Consider the following 10,120-nt stretch of genomic DNA (forward strand, 5'->3'; position numbering starts at 1 on the left):
GGGTCCCGGCCCACCGGGCATAGGGACCCCCCCAGCCACTGAGCCCCCGCTCTGGGAGAATAGTGTACCTCCGCCCATAGGTATGCTAGGGAGACCCCTGTCTGTGAAGCACCACGGAGACCCCTTGGCATGGAGCATCTCTGGGCTGGGACCCCCCCTGAACCGTTGGTCCCCTCCCAGACGTGGAGTACTTCGGGTATGGAGCTCCCACTGGACCCTGGACCCTTTCACCCACATGCCCCTGGTCAAGCTTGGCATGCAGGGGACCCCCTCACATCCACACAACACTCACTGGGGCAATGCAGAACCCAAACCACACCCCCCTCTGTGGGACTTGGGGTATTCCTGTGCACTGGACACTATGAGTACATCCCAATCCACATCCCTCCCCACACTCCCCCATGACATAAGGCCCCTGCAAGCCCTCATTTCCTCCACACCCCAAGGAGGTGTCTGACTTCAGACAAAAGGCACATCTCCCTTCAGCATCCCCCCAAATCTGCGCTGCGCCATGTGATGTCAGACTCACGCACCCCACACCATGTGCCTTTGGCATCCCCAAATCCCAGTGCAGAGGGCAATCCCAGAGCAGGACCACAGGACCGTTCCCACAAGCATGGGAACAAGACCTGGGGTCCCAGGGAGGTGCCGTGGCTGAGGGTATGGGAGCAGCACCCAGCACGGATCCTGGTCTTCACCCACATGTGCCCAGGCTGATGAGGGCAGCAGCGGTGGTGGGCAGGGAGCAGACACCATGGGAAGGCCTGGGGAGAGCACGGTCCAGCTGGGGAAACTGAGGCACGGGGCACAAGGAGGGGAGAGTGGTGTGTACCACCCGTGTCTCCCCCACCAGCAAGGAGGGAACGAGGTGCCGGGTCCCCCCCACCAGTGGGGAGGCAGGCGGGTGTGCAGGGGAGGAGGGGGAAGCGCTGGGCTGCCAAAATCAACTCTGGGCGGTGCAAACAGCCGGCCAGCTGCACGGAGTAACTAGGGAAACACGGCGCAGCTGGAGCACAACAGGCCCTTACCTCCCCAGAAGCCTCCTCCTGGGCCTCCCTGCAGCACGGCGAGCGGCTGGGGGGGCTGCAACCCCACACACCATGTCCCTGCTGCCAGGGTGCCCCATCCCTGTGCCCTCCCCCTCCCCACTTGGCATGAGCAAGCCCCGGCAAGGGGTAGCCGGGTTTCCCCATCGGGACATCCCATTGGCACCTCCAGGGCTGGGACACCACGGACATTCCATGCGCAACACCCTACTGCTCGCAATGGGCTGTGCCCAGCAGCGTGGCACCCCATTCCCGTGCCCACCCCGTCAGTGCCACCGACCTGTCCCTGCTCCTCTCTCCCGTTGTCCCTGTTGGCCTGGGATCCGGTGACAGGGGAGGGCTGGGGGCTGCGTGGCCGTGCCAGCGTCACCGCCTGGTGCCCACCACCGTGGTGCAGCCTGGGGGGAACGGCGGGGAGCGAGCAGGGCTGAGCGGGGAGGAGGAGGCGGGCGATGGCTGCCGGCCGCCCTGCCGGTGCCAGGAATCTGCCGCTGGCTCCGCGCACCCGGAGCTCGTCACAGTCTCCTGGCTCTGCTGCGGGGATGTGGGGAAGCAACAGGGGAAGCTCCCTCCCCTTTCCCGGGAAGGAAGGAAAGCCGGGAGAGCCATGGCCTTGGCATGGGGGAGACTGAGGCACGAGGAGGGCATGGGGGTAGCGAGGTGTCATTGCTACAGCAGGAGCACGTGGGTTGGGAGGAAACGGGCATGGGATGAGATAGGATGCACACGGGCATCCCTGCCCCACAGCCCCACACGGCCGTGAAAGTCCTGGAAGTGCCCCCCAGGGGTCTCTGTGCTTTTGGGGTGGGAAGTGATCCTGGTGCCGCCAGCTGGTTCCCAGCGCCCGCACATGCACTGGGAGCTCCCGGCACAAAGGCGGCTCTGAGGCTCCCTGCAGCCCGGCCTGGCGCCGGCACAGCCCCAATGGGACAGGGCTGCCGGCTGCGGGCAGCTGGAGCTGCATGGGGACAGAGCCAGGCAGCCACGGCCGCTCTGTACCACCCCATAAGCTGGAGCAGGTGCCCGGCTCCATGGCATGGGGGTGCCGGGAGCACATCAGGGTGGGCGCACCGATGATGCTGCTCCCCTGTGGACTCTGCGTGGGCTGTGGGCTCTGTGGCCATGTGGCCACGAGGGGTCACTCGGAGGGGCCACCATCCCGTCCCTCTCTGCCCAGTGGTGCCGTGCCTGGCTTCGGGGTGCCTGTGCCAGCACTGCCGCCCCACACAGCTCCCTATTGTCTGTCCCTATTAGCTGCTGTCTGCTTCAGGCTTTGAACATGAGCCGGGCTCGGGGTGGCAGGAAGGAGCCTCTTCTCCCCAGGGATGGGGTCGAAGCGAAACCGCACGCCCTAACCCCTTCCCACAGCCTCCATCCTCCTCCAGGCACCTTGGCACCCCGTGCCGTGAGTAACGGGGGCTGGACCCAACCAGAGCTGGGGAGCCACAGGGACACCCCCCTCTCCAAAAAGAGCCCCCCTCACCTCACTCACTGTGGCCTCCCCAAAGCTCTGTGCACAACGAAGCCATGCCCCGTGACTAATTCCCCCCGGCCTCGCACATACAGGCGGGGAGGGGGGTGCTGTCGTAATGGGTGGAAATATCTCATAATTCACGTTGGACATGGGGATTGCAGCCGTTCCGGCAATATTTGCACAACTGGCAGGCGGCTCGCAGGGCTGGGCCGCCCAGACGAAGGCAAGGGGGTCTGGGGCGGAGGGTGTTTGGGGTGGCAGGTATGGGGTGAGGGGGTGCAGCTGGGGGAGCGGCTGCTTTTCGTCTCCAGACACATGGAGTTTATTAAGGACTGCGTGTTCTCAGCGCGGTGGGGATGGATGGGGCTCTCTGTCCCTTCTTGCCTTGTGGCGGAGGGGGGGCAGGATGTGGGCAGAGACCCCAAAGCATCCTCATGTGCTATGCTCGGGGCACTGTGCCCACTCCCAGCGACCCATCACGGGGCGCCCAAAGACCACAGAGATCCCCTTCATTCCTATGGGACGAAGGCAGGGGGCGCGTGGGGCACGGGGGGGCCCTGTTTGGCATGGGGATTAGCACGCTCCCAGAGCGATCGATGGTGGTCTCCCCCACCCCCCCCCACCGGACATGCAGGCAAATATTTGTGCCCAGACTTCGCGGGACGGCGAGAAGGAATTTCATTCTTGCGCCCACCTGCGGCTCGACCGCCTGGCATTAACCCCTTCACCACCCCAGGGTATGGAGGGAGGTGCCCTCCTGGTGCCCCCCATGCGAGCAGCGGAGTTGGCCAGGAGTGCAATAGAGCAGCATTTGGTGCAGATGGTTGGCCACAGCTCTGGGCATGCCCGTGGCAGTGCTGATGGTCGTTGTGGGCACAGCACAGTTTATCCTGGCAGTCCCCTACTAGACAAACCCTGTGCAGGGCCTGTGGAATATGGAAAATGGGCAAACCATGCCAGCCCCCCACCCAGGTGTCCTCTGCAGCACAACCACCTTCCCGGGCTGCTTCTGGGAGTGGGATGGTGGGGCACGGAGAGCTCTGTTTGTCCACGGATGTTTATTGACAATTTGCAAATGTAAAACAGGACCGGAGGGGGTTGAGATCTTTGCCTGTTGGTGGGGTGAGGGGAGCACAGGGCCTGCTCACAGCATCCTGCCGGCACCCCCAGCTCTGTCCCTTGTTCCCCAGCCTCTTTGTGCCCAGCTGGGCCCTGAGCAAACGGGGCTGTTTGCTCACTCCGGGATTAGCTGCTCTCTTTGTTCCTTTGACTTTCTCTTCCCTTTATGCCGGACCCTTTTATGGGGGCTTCAAAGGGGGCTCGGAACCCCCGCCCCGCCCCCCCACTGCCTGCAAAACTCATGTTGGTTTCCCGTGTTCCACTGCTTTGCAGCAACATCCTGGCGGTGCCTACTGGGGACACCTGGGTGGCCCTTGGGGACAGCAGCTGTGTCACCTGCCCAGTCCTCCCCCGCTGCCTGGCACCTCCGGCTGCCCTTGGCACTTGTTGGAGTGGGTGTGAACGGCTGCTCACCGCAGCAGGATTCCCGGCACTTTGCACCCTGTAAGCAGAGGTGGGAAACACAGCACTGGGATCCGGCCAGCTGCACAGCTCTGTGTCCCCCCAGGACAGCACATCCCGGCAGTGCCATTCCCAGCAGGAAAACAGCAAGCCGCCTGCTGGCATTGCTGGAAGGAACATTTTGGGGTGAAGGGCACCCTGCGGCTCTCTGGATGCCAGCAGGCATCCTGCCACGTACCTACTGCCCCATTTCCCTGATGAATTTTTTGCCTAATTATGAAGGCTATGGGGTACTGCAGAACTCCAGCCCGGCACCGCGAGGGGCTGTGTGCCCAGAGAGGGACGGGGACCAGGGCATAATGCTGGGGACCGTGAGAAGGGATCAGAGTTGGGAGTGAGCACAGAGCTGTCCCAGGGTGCCAGCAGGGTGCGTTTGCAGCCCGTCACGTCCGCAGAGCCGGGACACGGCCGTACGGGGAAGCCCAGCGGTGTTTGACCCCAGTGCTCACAGCTGCCGCCAAACCGTGCTGCACTGCGTCACCAGCGCTGTCCCCATAGCCAGAATGGGGCTGCCGGAACACACCAGGACCCCCCACCACTTGCAAGGTGGGTTGATGGCTGTGGGGCCCGGGGGGACATGGGATGGGGACAGTGGGGCCGAGGTGTTTACCCCGGTTGCTGTCACCTGGCCGGGGGCTGCCGGGAACCGCTGGCCACGAGGACAGGATGGGAGCGTGTGAGAGCAGTGCTGTGTGTTGCGTGCAGGAGGATGAGGTCTGGGGGCTCCTGAGTTGGTGTGGGTGTGAATGCAGGGGGCTGCACGATGGTGGGGTACATAGGGGCCACGTGAGCATGCAACCCGCAGTGCGCATGCGTGGGGCTGTGGTGCAGGTGGGGGTGTGGGTGTGCACGTGAGTACAGATGTGCACGTGGACACGTGCATGTGTGCACTCCTGCCCCTGGGGGTCTCTCCAAGCTCTCTCCACCAAAAAAGCCCACTTTCTGGCTCCCACATCCCATTACTGTCTCTCGGCTCAGAGCACCACTGACACCATCTATCCTGCCGTTCCAGGACCACCTCTGTGCCACAGATAGGCACGGCCACCGTTCCAAGCACCGATATCCCACTTGCAGATCACTCACGCCCAGGGCGAGGGGCAGGTGAGCACCCGAGGACGCCCTTCCCGATCCCGGAGCCAAGGGAGGAAGCGGCTGGAGGCAGGAAGCCGCCCCCAGGGCCCCCGGAGCACTTTTGCTCGAAGGTCAGCAGCAACACAACAGGAAATCACGCTGCCTCGGCACGGCGGCCGGGCCAGAGCGCTGCGCCGTGCTGTGCTGCCCGAGGGGTGTTCCCAGCCCCCAGTCCTCCATCCCGGCCCGGTGGCTCGCGGGGGGGGCCCGCGCCACAGCTGCCCTCCATGGAAGGGGGACGGGAGCCGGGGAGCAGCCGCTGGCCCCAGGGCAGAGGATGCAGGGCTGAAGCCCCCAGCAGAGCATGGAGCTGAACAGTGAGTGCGGGGTAAAGGGGATGGGCACGAGTGGGAAGGGGCATTGCTGCGGCAGTGGAAAACCAAATCGCAGCCCCAGCCTCCCTGGCACGGGCACAGCCCTCACCCCACACGTTGGAAGTGAATGCCAAGGGTGCCTCTGGTTTGATTGAAGCTGTCCACTGCCAGTTTGGCATCTCACTGCGTCCAGCCTTGGGCAGCAGGTTCTGCCCAATCATTTTGGGGACAGGTGCAATGCCGAGGTGGTAACAAGAAGGGACACAGGTGGATGGACAAAGGGCTCTCAGAGATGGCAGTCACCAGCACGGAGCTCAGAAGTCAGCCAGCTGAGGGGTGCCTGGGGCAGCAGCACGCCCATGGTGCCGGCTGAAACCACGCACAGGCGAGCCCTTGGCTGCGGCAGTGGCAGGAGTTGACGTGCACGGCGGGAGGTTGCAGGCAGGGATTCCCCGAAATGCACGTGACAGCCAGAGCTGCTCCTGGCACGAACTCCCAAAAGGAGGGCCTGCACAGGGAACGCAGCTCAGCTCCCTGCCTGCTTCCCAGGCTGGAGCTGAGCCTAAAACCCAGCACTGATGCTTGTCACTTCCCCCCAGCCCTTCTGCACTGCTGGGAAATCCCAGCTCTGCCCAGACAGAATCATGTCCCCAGGAACAGGAGGGAGACAAGACCCTTCTCAGCCCCCAAAACCTCCTCATGCCCTACTACAAAGCCATCCCAGACACCACCAGACCAGGCAGAGCAGTTGCAGCTGTAGGCGTTACCTGAGTTGGGGCTCTCTGAGGAGAGTGGCCAGGTGCCCATGGGTATCCCCTTCTTTCCCAGGACTACTGCTCCTCACATCTTTCCTCCTGCATGTCAAAGAGGGCCATGCCAGGCCAATGGGGCCGGTCTGCGACAAAAGACTGATCCAGAAGTACATCGGGGAGGCCAAGGACATGGAGAAGAGAGCGGTGAGGAAGCAATGCCCCCCAAAACCCAGTATCAGGCTGGGCTAGCAAGACAGAGCTGGAAACAACTCCTGGCAACTCTTCTCCCCCAGCAGAGCGAGTGCCAGACGCTACCCGCACTCAGCTGCCCTGTGGTTCTGCCTTTGGTGGACTTCAACATGCGACAGTGGAAAAACAAATCGGTGAGAGGGGGTGGGAGGATGGTGCTGGGGTGCTCATGGGACTTGAGAAGGAGCCCCTGGGTAAGCAGAGGGATATGGTCACCAAACAAGCTGAACAAGAAGCTTGTAGGAACAGTTGGTGGCACAGGAGCATTGTGTGCAGATGAGGTAGAGGATCCATCCGTATCAAGGGTGGGCATGGGAACGATGGGCCTGCAGCCCTGTGCCAGGGGGTCAGTATACACACTGCTCCACAGGATGAGATCAAGTGGCACGAGATCCTGTGCAACCTGGTGCTGCTGGTGGGTGCTGTGACAGAGGCTCAGGGCCAGGTGAGCCAGGAATGTGGAGCCAATCAGCTGAGACAGCTCTATCGACATGCCAACTCCTTCCTCCTGCTCCTGCAGACCTTTGGCTGGGAGGTGAGGCCTCTCCGCATGAGCAAAGACACCTTCAGGGCAGGTGTCAGCTGGGCATGATGGCATTTGTGACCCCCTCATCTCACTCTTGCCCCTCAGGAAGGGCCCCGGGAGCCAGGCTGCTCCCCAAGCTCCATTGAGCAGACTCAAGTCACTGAGATCTTCCTCACCTACCGACAGTTGGTGCAGGGCAAGCTGCGCTTCTTCTTCCACAACCTGGCTAAAGACTCGTGTGACTGAGATTGGGGCACGCAAGGACCTCTGGCCCAGGGCCTGGTGAAGCTGTACACAGGATTCAACTGATAAGAGGTCAGAGCAATCCCATAGGACAATGAGCTGTGCTCTGGGTGCCCATGAAGGTGCCACAGGGAAAGGGTTGGCTCCTTTTACACAAGCCTTTGGCTATCACACGGCTCAGAGAGGCGAAAAGCAACCATACCTGTGCAGCACGAGGCATATGCCCTGCTCCTATCAGACTGTGAATGCTTTACAATTAAAGACCTATTTTTCTAAAGGATTGTTTGTGTCTTCCTGTTCCTCCTGCTGTGGCACTGGCCTTAGGAGCATACGCCAGCCTCTGGGAGAGGCAGCAGCTGGGGGATATGGTCCTGTTCTCCCCACAGCATCCAGCTCCCTCCTGCGGTGGCTGCCATCTCTGCAGGGCAGCTGGGCTCTGCTAAGGGATGTGAGATGATAATGTCTCCTGCCTTCTGGTATCCGCCTGCCAATCTCCCTGTGCTGAGCTCTGGGGTCACACAGCACCATTCAGGCTAGGCCAAGCCCCTCTGGGAGCAACAGCCTGCAAGCCAGTGTCTCTGATGTGGTAGCTTTGCTGTCTGCTACCACAACACCCTCCATGAGCGTTCCATCTTCATCTACCAGCCTGCCTTCTGGGAAGCCAGCCTTGCCTTTCAGCCACAACAACCACATCTAGAAAACACATTGCAGTTTAATTAAGGAGCCACACCTGTCTCAGAACAGCTCTTTAGAAAATGATACCCAGCCTCAGCACAGACAGGTGGATGTCCCAGTCCAGCTGCCCCTGGCCAGAGCTGGGGCTAAGCCTGCTTTTGAAGTGCAGGAAGGTGAGATCAGCAGACAGGGCCACAGAGCACCCATGGTCTCCACTGAAAATGAGGGACCAGCCCCTACATGGAAGGGAAACAGTCAGAAAAGACTGGGATGACAGAGGGGGAATGCCCCCTGCTACACCACCACTGGAGAAGCTGGGCAGCAAAGGTGCTGGGGTGGGATCTGGGGTGATGGTGTCCTGTTTGCTTGCCAGCAGAATGTCTCTGGGGCAGGCAGCCCAAGGTGCATCATCTCCTAGAAGGCCAACTTCTTCATCAGCAGGTAAACTCTGGAGTCCACTTCAAACCCATGCAGATTGTTTGCGTCTCCCTGAAGGCGCATGAGCAGCCCCCCATAGGACACATAAGCAGAGCTGGGGCAGGAGGAGAGGAGCAGTGAGAGCAGGGAAACTCATACGAGACCCAATCAAGACATTGCTGCCTCCCCACCACCCTCAGGCAATGCTTCCCCTTCTGGCAACAGACACTCACAGGCGTGTGGCTGCTTCTGTGGACGTCTCATCCCCCTCAATCCTGTACACCTTGCCATACATCACATACTCGAACTGGTCTGCCCTGAAATGAGATGAGGGGAGCTCAGAGAAGTGCCAGAACTGTCACCCCCCTCCTTCCCACAACCCCTAGCAGAGCATCCTCTGGAAGAAGGCACCTTGCAGCCTTTCAGCACCCGAACTCCTCCACCACTGCGAGCCACAGTACCTGGAGGGCCTGTCATCTGTAGGGTTGTACTCCCCATCATCCAATGTGCCATCCTCATACAGAGTGCTGGCAATGACCAAACGGAATTTGTCACCTGGGAAGAGATAGCAAAGGAGTGGTGTGAAGGCACAGCCAGAGCAGTGGCAGTCACAGTGGCAGCTGCAGTACATCTGCAGCAAGGAATTGCCCTGGTGAGTTTATTATGAACCTGGTTCCTGCGTATTCTGCAATAGGATAGCAGAGATTGAGGGAGACACGTACTCTCCCTACAGATATTTATCAGCACTGCAGAGCCACCAGGTCAGCAAAACTAATGTTTTCATAGCACACAGCAAGAGAACTGCGTGGAGAGCCTTGAAAAGCTGAGCCTGCCCTGGGCAGGTATGCAAGACCAGCCCCCTCCTCATCTTATTTATGCTAAGTTTTCCATTGAGTTAATGTATTTAGCCACTGAAGCCCGTTTCAAAAGCTTTCCATAAGGCCCGGTTACCATTAGCTAACATAGATTTGCTAAGGAGCATATCTAGGGGATGGGCCAGAACTGATTCTAAACAAACCCCACAGCGCAATGAGGCCGAACGGAGTTCAGCCCCAGCAGTGCCAGCACCACGCACCCCTGCGACGAAGGACAGCTCGGTACCACGCACACTCTTCTAGCAGCAGGCCAGGCCAGGCCAGGCCTCCCTCCTCCCCAGCTCCCCTCCCCCCCGATCCCGGCGGCGTACCGAGGTCCACGGGGTAGATCTGGATGTTGACGTCCAGGATGAGGTCCATCTTGAAGGACTCGCTCTCGCAGTGCAGGCGAGACACTGTGCAGAGCGGGGCGGTCGACACAAGGAAGGCCCCGCCGCACCCGCCCCTCCCACGCCGACACCGGGGCCGCCCGGAGGCCCGAGTGAGAGTTAAGGGCTCAGGGAAGAGGGGTTGGGAGCGGGGGGGTTCCAGCTCACCACGGTCGAACTTCTTGCCCTCGGGGTCAATATCTTTCACATCGAAGATGTCCTCGAAGAGTATCCCAGCCATGGCGGAGCCGCCTCGCTCCCGCGCCTGCTCCCGCAACGGCGCGCGGTGATGACGTGTTTCCACATCCGGCACGCGCCACGCTGCGGGCAGCGGGGCAGAAGTAGCTTCATGGTGGGCGGGGCTAGGCCTACGTCTGCGCAGTGCGGCCGGCAGAGGAGCCCGCGCGGTCCTAGCGCCGTCAGCAGCGCCCCCTGTAGGCTGGGGAGGTGCACTGCGGTGTGTGCGGGG

The 10,120-nt window shown here is 61.3% G+C and overlaps 3 protein-coding genes across 8 annotated transcripts; 1 reads left to right on the forward strand and 2 right to left on the reverse strand.

Moving 5' to 3' along the window:
• Positions 1-6: 6 nt before the first annotated feature.
• On the reverse strand, positions 7-2,728 carry LOC109369505. Of its 2 annotated transcripts, none has more exons than XM_019619100.2 (2): positions 1,327-2,718; positions 7-764 (listed from the first exon to the last, which is right to left on the reverse strand). In XM_019619100.2, exons 1-2 carry the CDS (start codon positions 2,101-2,103, stop codon positions 483-485), a joined length of 1,059 nt encoding a protein of 352 aa, XP_019474645.1. In that variant the 5' UTR covers positions 2,104-2,718; the 3' UTR covers positions 7-482. The 2 variants fall into 2 exon arrangements, with proteins under 2 accessions (XP_019474645.1, XP_019474646.1); XM_019619101.1 differs by having other exon boundaries at positions 671-793; positions 1,327-2,728.
• Positions 2,729-4,439: 1,711 nt separating this feature from the next.
• Positions 4,440-7,596, forward strand: THPO (thrombopoietin). 4 transcript variants are annotated; one of them, XM_019619105.2, is made up of 6 exons: positions 4,440-4,647; positions 5,114-5,549; positions 6,375-6,502; positions 6,592-6,681; positions 6,918-7,082; positions 7,179-7,596. In XM_019619105.2, exons 2-6 carry the CDS (start codon positions 5,537-5,539, stop codon positions 7,317-7,319), a joined length of 537 nt encoding a protein of 178 aa, XP_019474650.1. In that variant the 5' UTR covers positions 4,440-4,647; positions 5,114-5,536; the 3' UTR covers positions 7,320-7,596. The 4 variants fall into 4 exon arrangements, with proteins under 4 accessions (XP_019474650.1, XP_031411027.1, XP_019474651.1 ...); XM_031555167.1 differs by having other exon boundaries at positions 7,260-7,596; XM_019619106.2 differs by having other exon boundaries at positions 6,595-6,681.
• Positions 7,597-8,008: 412 nt separating this feature from the next.
• Positions 8,009-9,975, reverse strand: POLR2H (RNA polymerase II subunit H). Of its 2 annotated transcripts, XM_010716832.3 has the most exons (5): positions 9,820-9,975; positions 9,595-9,678; positions 8,870-8,963; positions 8,642-8,725; positions 8,009-8,523 (listed from the first exon to the last, which is right to left on the reverse strand). In XM_010716832.3, exons 1-5 carry the CDS (start codon positions 9,890-9,892, stop codon positions 8,406-8,408), a joined length of 453 nt encoding a protein of 150 aa, XP_010715134.1. In that variant the 5' UTR covers positions 9,893-9,975; the 3' UTR covers positions 8,009-8,405. The 2 variants fall into 2 exon arrangements, with proteins under 2 accessions (XP_010715134.1, XP_010715135.1); XM_010716833.3 differs by lacking the exons at positions 8,642-8,725; positions 8,870-8,963 and having other exon boundaries at positions 8,426-8,523.
• Between the last annotated feature and the right edge of the window lie 145 nt (positions 9,976-10,120).

Source organism: Meleagris gallopavo, chromosome 11, assembly GCF_000146605.3.
Source record: "Meleagris gallopavo isolate NT-WF06-2002-E0010 breed Aviagen turkey brand Nicholas breeding stock chromosome 11, Turkey_5.1, whole genome shotgun sequence".
NCBI classification, from domain to species: Eukaryota; Metazoa; Chordata; class Aves; order Galliformes; family Phasianidae; genus Meleagris; species Meleagris gallopavo.

What these genes read in the sequence shown, in the direction of transcription:
- POLR2H (XM_010716832.3), bottom strand. Translation starts at nt 9,892, where the DNA reads ATGGCTGGGATACTCTTCGAGGACATCTTCGATGTGAAAGATATTGAC. An exon ending in GATCTACCCCGTGGACCTCG is followed by an intron (nt 8,964 to 9,594) that starts GTACGCCGCCGG and finishes ATCTCTTCCCAG; the next exon opens with GTGACAAATTCCGTTTGGTC. An exon ending in ACAGATGACAGGCCCTCCAG is followed by an intron (nt 8,726 to 8,869) that starts GTACTGTGGCTC and finishes ATCTCATTTCAG; the next exon opens with GGCAGACCAGTTCGAGTATG.
- LOC109369505 (XM_019619100.2), bottom strand. Translation starts at nt 2,103, where the DNA reads ATGTGCTCCCGGCACCCCCATGCCATGGAGCCGGGCACCTGCTCCAGC. An exon ending in GGAGAGAGGAGCAGGGACAG is followed by an intron (nt 765 to 1,326) that starts GTCGGTGGCACT and finishes TGCTCTCCCCAG; the next exon opens with GCCTTCCCATGGTGTCTGCT.
- THPO (XM_019619105.2), top strand. An exon ending in AGGACATGGAGAAGAGAGCG is followed by an intron (nt 6,503 to 6,591) that starts GTGAGGAAGCAA and finishes CTTCTCCCCCAG; the next exon opens with CAGAGCGAGTGCCAGACGCT. An exon ending in TGCAGACCTTTGGCTGGGAG is followed by an intron (nt 7,083 to 7,178) that starts GTGAGGCCTCTC and finishes CTTGCCCCTCAG; the next exon opens with GAAGGGCCCCGGGAGCCAGG.